At 42.6% G+C, this 18,626-nt stretch overlaps 1 protein-coding gene across 16 annotated transcripts in view; it reads right to left on the reverse strand.

Moving 5' to 3' along the window:
* Nucleotides 1-14,194: 14,194 nt before the first annotated feature.
* Bod1l1 (biorientation of chromosomes in cell division 1 like 1) overlaps nucleotides 14,195-18,626 on the reverse strand; it is a 55,369-nt gene continuing 50,937 nt past the window's right edge. For 8 of the 16 annotated variants that reach the window (XM_076546200.1, XM_042285925.2, XM_076546199.1 and 5 more), the window contains exons 26-27: nucleotides 18,285-18,425; nucleotides 14,195-15,584 (exon numbers count right to left, since the gene is read on the reverse strand). In XM_076546200.1, the coding sequence (XP_076402315.1) occupies nucleotides 15,467-15,584; nucleotides 18,285-18,425 (259 nt within the window). In that variant the 3' untranslated portion in view covers nucleotides 14,195-15,466. The remainder of the gene's footprint in view (nucleotides 15,585-18,284; nucleotides 18,426-18,626) is intronic. The other 8 variants (XM_076546204.1, XM_076546202.1, XM_076546203.1 and 5 more) reach the window with 1 other exon arrangement.

An 18,626-nucleotide genomic window follows, 5' to 3' on the forward strand; every position in this document is an offset into this window, starting at 1 on the left:
GTGTGTCACTGTGGGGGCAGGCTTTGAGATCTCTTTTCTCAAGCTTCACTCGGTGTGACAGTCAGTTGACTTCCTATTGCCTGCAAGATGTAGTACTCTCAGCTCCAGCACTACGTCTGTCTGCACACTGTCATGCTCCTCTTCATGATGATAATGGACTGAACCTCTGAAACTGTAAGTGAGCCACCCTCAGTTAAATGTTTTCTTGATAAGAGTTGCCATGGTCATGGTGTCTCCTCACAGCAATAATAATAATAAAAAAAACCCGAAGACATGTATAGCCCTCTCTTGCACACACACACACACACACACACACACACATATTGCAGATTAAACAATGTAAGCTTTAGTTTATAACACAGTGGGATGAGGGTATGTCTGTTCTGAGGACCCATTAGAAAGCCATAGAGTTGTTACATCCGACCAGCACCAACCGAAGACTTTCTGGCATAGTTAGAAATACTAAAAGGAAATCAATTGAATAGAAATGCCTACATATGTCCACCAAGACATATGTCAGAGTGTTTGCATTTTTATTATCTATCTATCTATCTATCTATCTATCTATCTATCTATCTATCTATCTATATTTTTGTAATGACTAATCTTAGAAACTGTGATGGTTAATGGTCATTGTCAACTTGACTGGATTTAAAATTGCATAGGAGAAGGTGAGAAATCTCCAGAGAGGTTTACATGAGGAGGGAGCACCCACTCTGAATGTGGGTCTCATCATCCCAGCAGCAAGGGTCCTGGACTGGCTGAGAAGGAGACAGTGAATGGGTGAAAGCATAGTCTCTGTCTGCTTCTGTCTGTGGTTACAAGGTGACACCTCACACTTCTTACCAGGTCATATTGACTGTACCTTTGAACTGTGAGCCACACACAAAAAGTCCTTCCGTCGTCCTGCCTTCCTAAGTTTTGTAACTAATAGACGACTCCAATGCTCAGTGGTGGAACAGATAGTGGCGGAATGTGTGTGATGTGCTCACAGATTAAGACATTATACACCAGTGAGATGAACCATATACAGTCACATGCAAATATACAGCTGCATCTTACATGCTCAACGCTTTACATGAGTCACTACCACATCCCTAGTGCTGAGTAGCCCCGGCACATCGTAAGTCCTTAGCGAACGTTTATTGGATGAATGGTCTCATTTTACCCTCAGTTCAGCCCTTTGAGGTCAGGAGGGCAGGCATCAGGTTTCTTTTCACAGATGAGGAACTTGAGACAGAGAGAAGCCACATGATTTGTTCCAGGTCACCCGGAACGTGGGTGCTCATCAGGATGCCTGTCACACAGCCTGCCTAGTAAAATGTGTGTTAGCTCAACATCACTCCAAGTCACCCAACTCTTCCCTTAGCCCTTTTAGCACAAATACCATATTTCAGTTTCTTTTGTTGTTGTTAAATCATCTTCTGAGGTCCAACTTGGAGATGTTTATTTCCACGATGGGACATTTTGGACTGGGTTCTGAAAGGGAAAAGGCTGGAGTGCTGTGCCTTAAGAGAATGAGGCTTAAGGTAGGGAAAAAGCTCATGCGAGAGATTTATGGCAAGGAATTACGGCAAGCGCTGTCACTTGGTCTGAGTAAGTGTGGCTAGCAACAGGAAGGGGAAAACAGGATCCTGTGGTAGAACAAGGCTTAATGGAATGTCAGAGGAACGGATGGGATGGAGCTGTCCTGGGAACTGTCAAAGGAAGCAGTTGGAAGAGGCTCTGGAAGAATCCCTGTGACATGCAGGTGAACCAGGATGGTGACACATGCTCTCCTTAAATGCAAAATGTGTTCTTAATGAGGTGTGGAAAAGGCAAGCATAGGCATCTTCTGCAAGCTGCTTCTGGAAAAAGTCTGCACCAGGTCAGAAAAGATAGGGGCCCAGGTATAGAGGGCAGGCAGATCTGCCCAGACATGACTTTCACTGCAGGAATAGAGGTGCTTTAAATAAAAAAACAATCTGGGGACTAGAGAAATGGCTCAGCAGTTAAGAGCACTTACGGTTCTTACAGATGATGTGGGTTCAATTCCCAGTCTCTACCTTAGGTGGTTAGTTCTAGTTCCAGAGGATTCAACACACTCTTCTAACTCCTGTGAGCACTGAACACGTGTGGTACACACCCAAGCAGGCACACAAATGCACGTGAATAAGAAAATAAATTGAAGTGTTTGGGCTAGAGAGATAGCTTAGTGGTTAAGAGCAGTGGGTGCTCTTCCAGAGGACCCAGGTTCAATTCCCAGCACCCACATAGCAGCTCATAATTGTCTGGAGCTCCAAGTTCCAATTCAAGGGGATCTGGCACCTTCACAGACATACACACAGACAAAACACAAATGCACATAAAATTAAGAAAAAAAATCTAAAATCATCAATTGTATCCTTCTAAATTCCAACAGGACTTGCTGTGGAAAAAAGTTTCTGAAGAGGCAACTTTTGGGAAATGGTTCTCTCCTTCCATTTTAGGTTCTAGGGATGAGACCAGGCTTACACAGAAAGTGCTTCTATCCACGGCCTTGAAGTTTGAATATCTAGGGAAGCAAGTTAGCTGTGCAACCAGGATGTGGCTTGTTCTAATCCTTACACCATTACATCTGGACCTCAATCTTCAGTCTTTCTATATTCCATATTCTGTCTTGTGGTATGAGGCGCAGGATGCCAGTGGGCTTCCTGTGAGTTCTGTCTAGGGAGGATTCTTAAATTGGCTTCTCCAGAGAAAAAGAACCTATCAGCTATATAAAGCAACACATGCTGGCCTTTGTTAGGGAACTTCGTTCGTGCTTGTGGAGGTTTGGTGTTAAACAAACTGTGTTGACTGAAGAACTTGCTACGACAGTAGCCTGGTTCAGTGCAAATCCACAGGTGTTTAATAAACACGGGAGCTGAAGGGACAGCTCTCACTGAAGGCCTGAGAACTCTGTGAGAGGCTGATTGAGTCTTAGCTCCAAAAGGACAGAGCCGAGGACATTTCCTTTTTCCTTTTCTCCTCCCTAACTTTTGCTAACTGGATGGCACCTGGCCACATGGAGGACACATGTTCTCTGTGTACTCCACTCAAAGGTATGAACTAACTTCTTCACAGATACATGCACTCATGCTTCACCAAGTTTCTAGGAATTTCTACATCCAGTGAGTAGGATATGTAAACACTGTGACTTCCCTGTTGTGCATGCCATTTTAATCTTCACAGTAGACAAATGAACATGGTGACAGGCAACAGTCCCACCAAATATGATGCAACTATTCCAAACATCAAAGTGAACTAATCTTACCCCCCAGAACAGGAGACAGAGTCTTGGGGTGATGTTTACTGTTGTTTGATACCCAATGACTTAAATGTTAATTATATAAATTAATAATGCTTAAATATTGATAGGAAGTTCATCCACCTTATGTTATAAGAATTAAAAGCAGAGGGGATGCAAAGGGAATTGTGTAACATACATATATGGATGCATTCTTAACAAAATATGAAGGAAATATTCATGACAGTCCTCATTTCTGTAACTGGTTATGTGCTCATAGCTCATATTTATAAGTACATACTATCCATTCTAATTCTCTGTCTACAGCAAGTATCCTGGCTCATCACTGTTCTTTACCTTGACAGATGAACCAAACCTTCATTTCTGAAGTGTCTCTATGCCCTAGCAGTTTGGTGTAAACTGTATTGTTATTGTTTCCCACTGGACATAATCAGCAAATATGGGATATTAAGGGGCATCCTATGAAATAACTTGTACTCTAAACATACTCTCTTATATTCACTGTGGGGTAGTGGAGTAGCTAGCTCTAAGTAGCCTGGATCAGTTACCCCAGACAACACACTATTCCTTTAGCCTGTTGCTAGAAAGGATAAGGATCCCTAGGTTGCCTTGACTTCCAGCTCAATGAAAGTTCAATGGGTTTCCTAGAAGACGAATTCTTCCCTTTGGGCTAGGACATATGTGGGGGGCCATCCCACCCCCACTTTTCCCCAGGGTACTCTTGAGCAGGAGCAGCAGGAAATATTAGATAGAAGTATAGAGGGGGAGAGAAACAGAAAATACAGGATACCCTCGAGAGGGCCTGGATCCTAATCCATCGGGTCCTAACTGTCTCTACCAAAGGGCTTTTAAAGAAATGCCAAGGGGTGGAGCAAAAGACCTCCCCCCAGCACAGCCAAGTGCAGACCATCTCAGACACCTGCACTCAGGTCCATGGTCCTAATCATCCTCTATGCGGACCTGCTGGGTGAAGCCACGAGGAAACCTAAGTGGGTTCCAACAGTCATATAGGTGGCCATCAAAGCAATTAAGCCATAGGAGCTGGAATCAATGCCTTTAGGGATAGGTTTTGTTGTTCGCTCTCCTAGCTATAGGAAACTGCTGGTTCCCATTTGGTTCTGCTTATCATAGCCCAAATCCACAGTCCATGTCATAATAGTTAATATTGTTCTACTCTTTTCTTTTCCTTTCTTTTCTTCTCTTTTTGGTAATTGTTAACATTTATTGCTATCTTGAAAGAGTCTAGATGCCCAAGGGATAAGCCTCTGGACAATCTGTAAGAAATCATCTAGATTAGATTAACTGAAGCGGAAAGTCCCACTCTAGCATGGTGGTACCATTTCATGGACTGGGGTCCACAACTGACTACAAAGGAGAAAGTGAGCTGAGCACTAGAGGTCATCTCCCTCTGCCTCCTGACTGTAGATGCAATGTGACCAGCTGCCTCAAGCTCCTGCAGCCATGCTTTCCCCACCATGATGAACTGTGCCCTCAAACGGTGAACCAGAATCAACTCTTCTTTCCTTAAGTGGATTTTGTCAGGTATTTTGTTACAACAATGAGAAAAGTAAATTATCCAGACCAGGAAACAAGTGTAGGGTTCTGCCATCTGCTAAGCATGTATGTTTCCATTATGCATTCTGAATTGGGACTACCAAATGGAGTTGGGGCTCTTGTGAACACACCACACTGTGAGTCAGACTTGAGTTAATACTGCAGGGATTACTTCGTTCCTGATTGGTTAGACACACTGGCCTGTTGGTCTTCCAGAATCAGTGTCAGCTCAGAGGCATAGTCCAGTAATCTCCTAAAGGTCTAACTGTTCCCCTTTCTATGAACAAGTATCTTGTCAAAAGGCTGTACGCCTCTTTGGGGAAGAAGTGGGAGAAATATTAACAGTGTATTTTTTTCAGTGATATTCTGGAGCTCTTAGTGTAGTCCCAGACTCATCTTTATTCAAGGGGTTGGAGGTCTAAAAAGTGCTCAAGTCTTGGAAGCTCTAATGGTTTACACTTAGCCCCTCCCATCATAATAGACCTCTCTCTCCATGGCTCAGGGAACCAATATAAAGGTCCTGCTACATGCCAAGTTTGTCTGTTCTGGAACTGGACAAGTGAGCCCTGGGTGTCTGGTTTCTTTTTCTTTTTTCTTTTTTTTTATGAGTGCTGTTGAATGTGTATTCATTTAACCTTCATTGTATAGATCTGCCAAGAATTTAGTAGGATGGATTTCTATCTTGGAACACCATGATGGACCAGATAAAGCTATAAATATCCATGGTCCAGATCAGTTTGATTGCTGCTTTGCCTCTGTCCATCACAGTGACCACTGCCTCCTTGTCTTTGAGTGTTGAGTACTTCCACTTGTCATGACATCATGCCGTCAGGGCATCAGATTATACCCATTGCATCTAACCCTTCCCGTTGAATCCCTATGGCACCCTCTGTAAGCTGTTGACTATGGAGAAGAGAAACCAGAGACTTTAACAATGCTGGGGGCCCCAGTAATCTACTTCCCAATGGATAGATGAAAGGCATGTTCCAGATCTTCCTGCAACAGATATGTATATTTTATGTGATGATAGTCCAGTCTCTCATGCCAATTTCCTGAGGCTTTTGCATCTCTTCTCTATAGTAAAGGAAAGGGAATTAGGCATCTCCAATTTGCTTGTGCTGGGCCATCCTTTGATCCATATTGCAGTCAGTTAAACAGATGAATGAGTGAAGGAATGAACAAAGCGGTTAGTACATTTCCTAACTCTCCAAGCTAGAACAGTGAATTCAGAATCTGCCTGAGTGGGCCCATACCATTGTGTTTTGCCTGAAGTAGCTTTGTAGTCTTTCCATTATTATTCTGCACCATTAACATTTATTTTCACATTTCCCTGGATTTCTGCCTGTATTAATCAGAAAACTCAAGTAGATTTCTTGTGATGTAATATAGTTATAAGTTTAGAAGCAGAGAAGGAGGTAGTAGTGGATCCTGAGAAGACCCAAAATTCTCTTTCTTGGCAACTGCTTCAGTGGGGGACACTCAGTGTCCTCAGGTAGAGGAAGAAAGGCCTGTGCCATGACAGGAGAGATGTCTGTATGAGAGGTTACTTCAGACAAGGAAGACTCATTAGACGGTAGGAACATGATATCCATGGCCTTGTCTGGTCTTCCCATGCATGCCCATCACAACTTGCAGGATCTTTTTCTTTTCCAGTCAAGTCCAAGTCTGTTTATTTGGACCTGAAAAGGACAACAGAGAACAAGTTGCTGGGCCAGGAAAAATAATTCATCTGGTAATCCAGCAAAATTGAGAAGATGGTAGATTAGCATTCTGAAAAGACCACTTTAACTTAGCATGAAGTTTAAAAAAAAGATTTATTTACTTTATTTTTATGAGTATTTTCCTGCATGTGCATAAATAACTATGTGCAGGTCTGGTGCCTGCAGACACCAGAAGGGGGCATGGAATCCCCTACAATTGGAGTTATGGATGGTTAAGAACACCATGGTGTTGTGAACTGAACACAGGTCCTCTGCAAGAATAAGTGCTTTTAACCAACGAGCAGTTCCTCCAGCCTTTCAGCATTAAGTTTAAGCTCCTTTATCTTTAAGCAAAGAAGAGAAGGCATAAGGTTAGGAAAGATTGATGAGGGGAGACTTGTCAAGTATCACTGGTGGTCTAGAATGGGTTGATGTGAAATTTGATGGTTGGCGTTCATTTATCAAAAATGTCATGATGTGTCTGAAAATATTTATTTATCCCCATCTCTATGTCATCAGTCTAAAAGGGAAAAAGAGATTAGAGAAACTTTGAGTATATCCATACTGCACCATCAGTTCTGGACCAACATTTGTGTTTATATGCAGAATGGAGTGAGGACAATCCAACCCAAAGCTTAGGGAAGTAAAGGGTCAGAGACAACATGAAGGCAGAGATGTCAAGATTTAGGGGTGACTAGAAACCAAACTCGATTCTTTCTAGTTGTCTGTTGGATCTCCTTCTCTTCCTTTTCTCTCTGGGCCCCGCTGTGTCCCTCCCTCTCCTCAGTGTCTTCCCATTCTCCTTGAGACAGGGCTCAGAATATTGCCCAGGTTGATCCAATAGTCTTCCACTTCTGGGCTCAGTTGATCTGCCCCCGGCCCCCCAGCCTTAGTCTCCTGAGTACCTGAGACTATAGGTATGTGCCACTACACTAGGCTCTTTCATGTTTGGGGAAGACCCACAAACATTGCACATTGCCATTGCCCAGGCTCACTGTCAGATGCCTGGGTAGACTTAGATGATATGGCTATGTGCATGGCTGTCACCCTTTGGAAGCAGAGTCAGAAGCATCTGTGGGACTTCCTGTTCAGCAACCTTATTCCAAGTTCAGTGAAAGATCATGTATCAAAGGAATAAGACAGAGAGTGACAGAGAAGGACACCTGGCATCTTCCTCTGTCTTCTGAACTTATGCATGGATACATGTACACACACATATGTGCATACAACCCATACACACTTAAGTGTAAAAATTTTATGTTAAAAATTCCTCAGGTTGTTTATGTGGATCTAGGGCTAAATTATATCCTGAACAATCCTTTTCTTTAACCATTTAGCTAGTGACAGATGATAGGAACAACCAGCCAACATCATCTTTCTTGTTTCTCTAGAAGTGTTCAAAAGTGTCACATAGAGTTACCAACCTGCTTATCTCCTAAACAGTGGATTAGGAGAAAGAAATTCAAAAGCCATTAGAAACAAAATGCTGACACTTGGGTGTAACCTGCCAAAGAAGGTAAATAAAGCTGGGAGGTTAAAGGATCTTATGTGTGAGTGCCTTGATGCTGGAACCACAAGTCTTTGGAGAGGCCACCTCAGTCACATGCTGTTTCGAACACAGCCTAGCAGCTGTGTTCAGCCTCAGAGTGACATTGTTCATTGCTAATTGTCGTGGCCAGGAAACATTATTCCAGAACACCTGATGTGATCTTCCTTATTTTTGGCATGTTTAATGCCCCCCCTTTTCACCCTCCTTGACTGTGCTTTTATTTACTGTGGATGCACATTCTCACTGTAATGTTTTGCTTTACCATCCTTTCCCCCAGAATGAACATCATCATTCTTTAGAAAAATCACTCTCTGATCTTTTAAACTTTAAGGCTGATATCTACAAACAGTTCATGACATGGATCGGGGCTCTCAGACCTTCTAGAAGTAGAATCCTCAGTATTTTTTGGTCTAATCAGATAAAGCTAATTCCACAAAGCCCCATGTGGATTAGGCAAGCTCAGCGTTAGAGCTCTGTTCTTCAAGCATGATTTCTGGTTCCCAAATCTGTATTAGTCAGTGCTCTCCAGAGACACATAGCTGGTAACATACTATCAAACAGATACAGACATAGACAAAGTCACAGCTATGGGGCAGGGGATTCACTAAAGAATTGGCTCCCACAATTATGGGTTCCTATAAAGGTGGTTTGCAGGCTAAGACCTTGGTTTGCTGGAAGCATGTCTCTGTGCATTTCTGAGGCCTTGGAACCAGAGAAGCCAATAGACCAACTCTTAGCTTGAGGCCCAAAGCTTGAGAACCTGGTCTGGGGGTGGCTGGCATAAGCTCTGGGGTCTAGGGTTGATAGACTAGAAAGCTAGGGGCAGGGGAAGAAAGGTGTATGACAGCTCTGGGAGATAGACTGATATCCTTCCACTCCCCTTCTCCTTCCCCTCCTTTGCTCACTCTCTCTTTTTCCTACTGTTGTTTCTTCTAGCCTTCTGGCCCTGGCTGGCTGGCTGGCCCCATCTACAGTGACATAGATAGTCTTCATTCAATCATCTCAGACTCACATGACCACTGCCTCTGGAATCACCCTGATGAACATGTCCCAAATAAGCCTTGCCAAATTCCTAGGTCTTCTTTAAGTTGACATCTAAACTTCTCCACCATAGAGCAAATCAAACTACAGCAAAATGACATTTCAACTCAGAATGGCTATTGCAAAAAAAAAAAAAAAAAAAAAAAAAAAAAAGACAGGGTTATGGAGACCATGAATTAGTACACCCATTATGAAAAATAGGATATTTCTCAAAAATTTCCAAAAATTAGGACCAGCCCATGTTTCAGCAATCCCAATTCTGGTGTGTATCCAAGCAATATGAAAGTATTGTAGATAGTTCTACTTGCAGGAAGAATCTAAAAGTCAGACTGGGAAGCAGGAGTAGAAAGGTGTTTTTCAGTGGTTTGAGGGTATGATGGAGGAATCGAGAGATGATGACCAGAGGATACAAACTTTCATTTGTAAGATGAATACTGTCAGGGGCTGGCGAGATGGTTCAGAGGTTAAGAGCCCTGGTTGTTCTTCCAGAGGTCCTGAGTTCAATTCCCAGCAACCACATGGTGGCTCACAACCATCTACAATGAGATCTGGCTCCCTCTTATGGCCTGCAGACAGAACACTCACTGTATACATAATAAAAAAAAAAAATCTTTTTTTTTTTTTAAAAGATGAATACTGTCTGGGGATCTAAAGCACAGTATGGCAAGTATTTATTAATACTGTAATTGTATATTTGAAACTTGCTAAGATCTTATGTATTTTTACCACACACATGGCATGCACGCACAATACTAAACTATATGAGTATAAGGTTGGTAGAGTAATGAGCCTGATTGTGGTCATTTCACAATGAGTGCATATACCAAATCATCTTATTGTATGCCTCAAAGTTACAGTCTTCATTGAATTATAACTTCAGTTTAAAAAGAAAAAGTACATTTTTCCTGAAGGGAGGGAAAAAAAGAAAATACATTGGCAAGGTGGCTTAGTATTGTGGCTAATAAAGTAATGGCTTCAACTGTCAGCAGCCAATATAGTTCTCAGTGTCCCTATAGATATTATTGCATGTGAGGGGGTACATTAAAGAAACTACTGTCATGACTGCTCCATAATTAGGGGGGAAGGTTTTCATTGTGAATATGAGAGAGAAAATATCCAGAGGCATCTGGAGGAGTCACGAGCAGAGAGAAAGAGAAAGCAGATTAGACATGGCCAGGGCTAGGGAAGCAGAGTGGGAGAAAATAGTTGAGACAATGATATAGCAAGAGAATAGCTCGACAGTAAGAGGACAGCAAGGGATAGAGCTAGAGATGAGAGAGACAGAGAGAGAGCACTAAAGACAGAGTTAGAGTATATCAAGAGGGAGAGTATAGCAAGAGATTGAGAGAGGGATAGGATAGGGTGGGAAAATCATGTGGACTATAGAGAGGACTATACAGAGTAACTAGGGGGTGGGAGGGGTCTAGATGCTAGTGTAGAGTCTGAAATCTCTAACAGGTACTTGTGGGACTGAGGGAGCCTAGAGGCCAGTGTGGGCTTTGATATGCCGATATCACATATGTATATGTCAATGGAGAATCAAGAACCATTTCGCAAGTTTCTGAGGAATACTGGCTTTTATCTAACCTCCAAAAATCACATAGTCCAGCTTGAGCTCATTTCTGGACATATGGACAGCTTGTGATCTAACAATTATAAACAAATTAAACAAACTGTATTAGGACACTAGTGAGTTTAGAAAGCTCTGCCCTGAACAAAGTTCATACACACACACACACACCATTTTTTTTTTTTTTTCAAAATTGTTTGACACAGGGTTTCTCTCTGTGGCCTTGGCTGTCCTGGAATTCACTTTGTAGACTAGGCTGGCCTTAAGTTCAGAGAGATCCGCCTGCCTCTGCTTCCTGAGTGCTGGGATTAAAGGTGTGTGGTTCTCTCCGCAGTCCCCTCACCTGGAAATGTTTTTTTTTAGCTGAGGAGTGACTAATGTACTGGCTAATTTCATATCTACTTTTTACAAGCAAGTCATCAGAGATAAGGGAGCCTCAATTGAGAGAATGCCTCGATAAGATCTGGCTGTAAAGCATTTTCTTACTATCAATGTGAGAGGGCCCAGACCACTGTGGGTAGTGCCATCTGGTGGTCCTGGGTTCTGTTAGAAAGCAGGTTTAGCAAGCCATGGGAAACAAGCAAGTAAGCAGCATCTCGCCATGGCTTCTGCATCACCTCGTTTCCAAGATCCTGCCCTGACTTCCTTTGATAATGAACAGTGATATGGAAGCATAAGCCAAATAAATTATTCTCCCCTCCCCAACTTGCTTTTTGGTCATGGTGTTTCACTGCAGCAATAGAAGCCCTAACTAAGACAAGTAGTAATACGTGAATGGCTCAGAACACATGACATATTTTAATGGGATACCTAACTGGGGTAATTAACATAAATTAATGATGCCACATAATGCATAATACTCCCAAGTTAGAATATGGCATAGGGATGTACGCATGTGTAGCAAAGTGAGGTGATAACACTTGCCTTTGAGGGCTGTTGGGGGTGACTTTCTTCTTTGCTTGCTGATCTCTACATTTTTACAACTCAGACATGACTTGATGGTAAGTATCATCACTTAACTGTTGACATTTTATAACAAGTGCTTTGAAAAAAGTCAAGCTTATTGCAAGAGGATGAAAGAAAGTATCATAGTCCACTGTGGACACTAGTTGGGTGAAATGGAGGAAGCCCTGCACACGACAGAGATGATCTTGGCGCTAGACCCGCTCATGCTAGTTCGTTCGTGTCCACGAGCAAGCTATTTGGTCACCATCCCAGTTCTTCCAACTGGAAAATGTGGAATCTGAGAATCCTCCACAAAGGCTGCTGTGAGGCTCTGACTTCAGGGTTTCCAAGATGATACACAGTATTGATTTCCATGGATGTTGTTCAATTCCATGTATGTTGGGGAAGAACACTGGGTTAACCAGATTCCTCTTATGGTTTAAAAAAAAATTATTTTTAATTACGTGTATCTGTCGTAAGTGAAGTGCTTGTAGAGGCCAAAGGTGTTGGAGTTGCCTGAAGCTGGAGTTATAGGTAGTTGTGAGCTACCTATAGTTGTGGGTGCTGGGAACCAAACTCTAGTCCTTTGAAAAGGCCATATTCACTCTTGAGCACTGAGCCCTCCAGCCCCTGTCACATTCTGTTGTTGTTTTTGAAACAGGGTCTCTTTATGCAGTCCTGACTTTCCTGTAACTCCTTATGTAGACCTGGCTGGCCCCAAACTCACAGATGTGCCTGTTTCTGCTTCTGAGTGCTAGCATTAAAGACATATGCTATTACGTGGAACTTCGAAGTGAAGGTACTCTCGAAAGCATTATCTCCTGGAACCAGTGTTTTATTTTCTGTCTCCTCCAGCAAGTTTCTGAGAAGATGATGTGATAAACATGGTACCTTTGTCTCGTCTTCCCCGCTCAATTTCCAAAATGCTCTTTTCTCTGGGTCCAAATTTGCTTGAAACATTTTAGACTTAAAACTCGAACTGCATAGTGGGCCAGGAGTTAGTCCTTTGCCCCCTGCTGTGTTCTGCAGATGTATCTGTATAGCAGTTGCGGCTTGTTGCCACTTCTTAAGCCTTGGCTTCATGATGCATCCCTGGAGTGTGCAAAGTCCTAGAAAGTCATCTACTCTCCAGAAAGGCAGTCGTGGTGGAAAGATGCCTGCTTTAACACTTCCTTATGCTGAGTATATTTGTGTAGGTTTGAAGATGACTGAGCAGTGATTTTTAGAAAATGTAATGTGTGCTTGTTGTCAGGATGAACAATACTTAAAAACATAAGAAATTAAAGCAAACTTTTTTCGGTCTTTCTATCAGTTAATACTCTCTCCTAGGATCTCAAGTGAGTTGGATTTCCATCTTTTGCAAAGACACCTGGAAGAAAGCTCTGCTACAGCTGGTCCTGAGGGCAGGGGGCATCTGCAGAAAGTTTAGCACCTCCTTTCTATGGGCAAAGGAAACAACCTTCTGGATTAGGGCATGGAGATAAGTGTGGTTTCCAGTTTGCATCAGCTCACTATGCGAGATCCCACTAGGAGATGGTGCTCCCTGCTGGCCATTCCTACTTAGGGTGAATGTGACAGGGTCAGCTATTCAGGAAGTCTGGATGGTGGGAGCTATATTTGAGAATCTGAGGAAAGAGTTCAGAAGCAGACATGGAGGATGGTGGTAGGTTAAAAGCAAGCAGGCATCCTCTGTGGGCCACAGCATCGTGGCATCTTCAGTCATGGGGTACTCCACTAACTTTGACTGATTATAGCTCTGTGATGGAGAAGCTGATGGATAAAGCTTCTGAAGAAGTGGTGTGGTGGCAACATTAAGGCCAAGAAAGTGACAGCTGTGTTTCATAGTGGGCTAGTAGAAGAAAGCCACGGGGATTTTGAGTTGGACGGGTTTTTTGTTTTTTTTTTTTTAATATTTATGTGTATAAGTGTTTTGCTTGCATTTATGTATGTATTTATGTGCATCATGAGCATTCCCGGTGAATGAGCATCAGATTCCCTGGAACTGGAGTTATGGATGGATGGTGGTAATGGGACTTGGGGCTTCTGAAAGAGCAACAAGTAGTCTTAACTGCTGATCTGTCTCTCCAGCTCCTCAACCAGGTAGTCCTTAGGATTCTGGGACTCCTAATGCAAATTAGGATATCTCATGTTCTGAGCTCCTCCATTTTGCTAAATCCTTTCAGCATCAAATCACGACTAAGAACTGCTTCTTCATACCTGCAATATCTCCCATCCCCCAGGTTTGTTTATCTTCTCAACCTGGGCTTCAGAACCACTGCAAGTTACGAAGAGGTAGCTGACTACCCCACCAGAACATGCCTGATATAGTTCTACTGCTTGGTTCCACATTAGAAGGCAGCTTCTCCCCCGTAGATCCAACTCAGTCCCCAGGCATCTCTAAACTAATGAGTGCTGGTTTCACAATGAGATTGTGTTTAGGTGTGCAATGCTAATGACCCAATCAACTTAACATTGTTACTCTAGGAAGCAGGACTGCTGGAATTCAGTTTTACTTCTAACTATAAGTGGCTTTTAAGACACCAGGAAAAAAATTCTTGTCACTCAAGTTTTAGGGAAACATTTTATAATTTATATATAAAATTTCAGTAAGAAACAATGTAAAATGACAAGAATATCCACCTTACATTAAGAGTCAAAACAATAAAATAAAACCCAAATTAAAAAAAAAAGAAAAAAAAAACCCAAAACAATGAAAAACCCACACAACAATGAATGTAAATTTTAATTATAAAACAAGACTATGAACAGAGCCTTTAAAATGATCTCAATCATTTGGCAACTCATCATATCATTGCAAGAAACAGATCTGATCTTAAGAAAACGTTATTTTATGAAAAACTTAAGTTGGACAGTTTGTTCATTATGGGAGTTAAAACATGTTTAAAAAAGAACCTGGTGATAAAACCAGTTTCTATCCTGAAATAACTGTATAAAACAACATGACATCTTGAAGCTGAGTAGACTGGAGCAATCTCATCTTCACAGACAGGATGGAGACGGTGGCAGAGGCTTGGGAACAACACAGAGAGGAATGGACCCCCAGAGGGTGTAGGATGCAACTTTACCTGAACCAGTCATTTACGTTAATGGAGCTGGTGGTAAAGCCACAGAACAAGGGTTATTGAAAAACAAGTTACATTCTTAGAAAACAGTCACGACTGTGGACGGAAAGCAGCGGAGTCCGTTCTTCACCTAAACTACTTTACTTGAATGCATGCGTGAATTTCTGTTTCCTGCCAGGCCATATGCAGATAGTTATAGGGCAGGCAGAGTCCTAGAACTCTTCTACTAATGACTGCATAGCATTTAAAACCCTCTTTTCATTAAAAAAAATAATAAAATAAAATAAACAGATATATAGTAAAGTTCACAGATAAGATTTCTCTGTAAAATAAATAAAGTGTTCATTGATTAGCATCATACATTGAGTAAAATACAGCCTATTTTTACATGTTTATATACTATACACAGATCCCCAGGGGGCAGCCTGGTGTCTGGTGGGCTGGAAGGATTGCATTAGTGATGTGTCACATTGGGAAACCCCAATTTCCACTGTTAAAATATACACCTACTTTGCTGAGTTCAGATACAAAGTAAACTTATTTTCCTTTATCTGAAGTGACTGTACATAATACCGTCTATGAACAATGGTTTATAAAGCTGTTTAAAACATAATAAGAACAAGCTTGCACCTAGGAACTTACAGCACATGCAAATCCTTTCCTTGTTTTAAAAAAGAAAAAGCCCATGGGGCGAGGCTTGTCCCTTTTCTCTCCACTGGGTTGTTCTTCAGGAAGCCAGGGCCAGGGCAGTCAGCATTACCGCTTCGCCTTTTTCAGAGGGGTTTCGTCCACTTTCTGCTGGCCCCTTGTTCGAGCTCCAGGAGGGCTGACTTCTCGCTTGCGCTTGACAGAAGGAGAGAGCTGCACCTTTGATCTGCATTGAACAAAAGCCAAGACAATGAGGAGAGTTCAAATCGGTTGCTTCAAATAACTTGGGAGTTCTTTAAAACATGACACCAGTATTTAATACTAGAAGTGCCTGGAACGGTCTGGTTCTTTACCAGCCTTGAGCAGAGCACAGATGGGGCTCTGGAGGAGCACAGAAGCCTGCACTCTGTCCCAGCCCCACCACCCTGAGGTGCTAACCTTGGTCTTGTCACCATCCTTCCCTAGACCCTTGTTCTACTGATACACACAGTCCCCACTTGAAACAATGAGCAGGAACACAGCAGGATGTCAACCTAGCCTCTATCCGACAGTTGAAACCATGCTGCACAGGGTAGTACTAGGGAAGCCAGCTGGCATGGTAGGGGGTTTCGAGGAGCATGGTAACTGAACTCAATCATGCCACCATTCTCAGACATCTACACCTCTTGTTGGCTCTCTGAAGCTTCTAGGGCAAAGCAATCCAGCGCACAGTGCATGTTTTTACACAGCCAGCTCGCTACTTTGAGCACTCCAGACTGCAGTGCTGTTCAAGCACTGCTATACTCAAACAAATAACTCATCTTTCTCCATGTTTTGACACGTGATTTATTTTTCCTTTTGTCATGTAATGTCATGTGGCCTAGGCAGGCCTTGAACTCCCTATGTAGCATAGGAAGCATAGGATGACTTTGAACTTCTGATCTCCCAGCTTCCAATGGTGATGTGATTACATGCATGCACCATTACGCCCAGTTTATGCAGCGCTGGGAATCCAACCCAGGACTTTATGCCCTCTAGGCAAGCACTCTACCAACTGAGCCACATGCCCATTTCTTCCCTTTTTCTTATTATTCTATACAACCCACCTGACCAAATTTCTTTTTTTTTCAACTCCAGTTCAAAAGCCCTCCTCTGGGAAGCCTTCCACAGTACAGAGCCACAACACAAGCAGCTTCCTCCCTAGAAACTATACAGTGCTTTAGACTTTTACCATAGCACTAGCCATTATAACTCATCTCCTGTGCTTTTTCAGACTGTAGTTACAATCAATATTTATAGCAACATGGTAGTAGAGGATGACAGAAAATGCCACTGTCACCATATCTATAAAGTTTTACTAGTGAGCATTTGTCTGTTACAGTAGCTAAAATCTGAGCACTAGCTGCACTGTGACCCATTAACTGTGGGTTGCTATCAAAACTGTGAAAGTCTGAAGCACATTCATTTCTGTCATTAGAAAAGACATTTCTCTGGGCAGTTGCTAATATTAAACATGTTATCTAACCAGACTGCCGTATCTGCTCATCATATGGTAAGCAAGCAGCAAATTTTTATAGACAAATTAAAGAATTGGAAAACTAAAGGTGCAGGATAGGAAGAAACACATGTTTATTGCTGAGAAGACATGCTTATTGTTCTTCTGACAGCAGAAGAAAACATATTGAGTTGAATGGTGTTGCAAATGAATGGTTCTTACAGGTTATCTATGAATGATCTGAGCACAGCTAAGGAAGATGTCCGTTAATAACCCATTACAAGTTGTGATATGGGAAGCCACCGGCCACAGGGAACACTAAGTTACTGTAGAGCCGCTGTGCAACAGGAGCCAGTGTTGTGCTGTGAGTTGTGAGCAGGGAGCAGAATCTCTAGTCAGGCTCCTTCTCTCCGCTTGTGGGAGCTGGTATGTTGATAGCCCTTTCCTTATACCCAGAAGCCTACTGGAAGTACAGGCTCACAGGCCCAATGCTTAACAGACACAATTGGTATGTCCACCATGTGATTTCTCTGCACACTCAATTCTGAGAAATGTGTATCCAGACTGTCCTGGTACTCTGACATACACATAGAAAATAAGGATGAATATTTCATCTCACCCAACAAGGATGAGAGAATTTTCTTCCTTTCTAAGACTGGTGGGTAAGAGTACACACATATTACAAGTGTGCTATGAGGATCAGACACTGTAAGAGAGTGCAGAACAATCTTTGTATTCATGGAATCATCTTTTGTTTATGAATGTTACCATATACAAAGAGCAAGAAAAGTTCCCGACATCAAGGAAGAAACAACAGTTAAGGGGAAGAAGCAAAATTAGGCTACCTACACCACTGCCACCTGCCATTACCAACTGTTTAGTGCCGGCTGCAGATGCAATAGAAGATGAGAATGGGCTGCAGCAGAGAGGAGGCCCTGTAGGATAGGGGCTTGAAAGGACGGACCTGACTCACCGAGGCAGGCAGTGAGCACCCACTGCCTTAGCACAGCAGAGGCAAAGAAGGAGGACTGTGGGAAGCAGAGGTGAACCAGGCTGCGGTGCAAGGTGCAAGCTGCAGGGAGCTGTTTGAGAGCGCTTTTGTTCTGTTACCTCTATAATACTCTAAACCTAAAATGCCTCTAAGCTGTGACATGCTTCACCACACTGTGCAGACTGAACTAAGCATTCAGACATGCAATCACTTGAGAAGAAACATGCCTGACTTCAGTCTCTGTACAGGAGATTTGGCCAGTAAGGCTCACAAGAGTCAAGGACAAACCTTTATGGCTGGGCTACATGGCAAAGCCACTGATAGCACTTTTATTTTAGGCCTTCCTATTTCTGGAAACCCATGATCCCTCAAGACAGCTATCTGGTGAGACAGATACTCTTAGGAAAATAGGAAAAGCGTTACTTGGGAGTTAACAACTTGAAGCGCAGGCAGGGACTTACCTTCCTAATGGGGGAGATTTACTAACTTTTTCCATGGTAGGTAACTTCTCTTTTGCTAAGTTTTGGCGATTTCTAGGAGAAACTGTTTCTGGGATGCCAAGTTTGGATGTTGCACGTGTAGATGGCTTGCTATGATGCTTTCTGAAACACATTATAGAGACACTGGGCAATGGTAGCACTGGATTCTCTAGGCCATGGCCTACTGGAAAGGAAGAGACTTCTCACAGGCAAGACAGCTATGGATACTCAAAGAATCAAAGGGACAGGGTCTCTTGATCATTGCTAGTAAAGACTTCAGCATCAGCCAGGACTAACTCTACCTTCAGGGCACTGTCTCTACTT

Source organism: Peromyscus maniculatus, chromosome 10, assembly GCF_049852395.1.
Source record: "Peromyscus maniculatus bairdii isolate BWxNUB_F1_BW_parent chromosome 10, HU_Pman_BW_mat_3.1, whole genome shotgun sequence".
NCBI classification, from domain to species: Eukaryota; Metazoa; Chordata; class Mammalia; order Rodentia; family Cricetidae; genus Peromyscus; species Peromyscus maniculatus.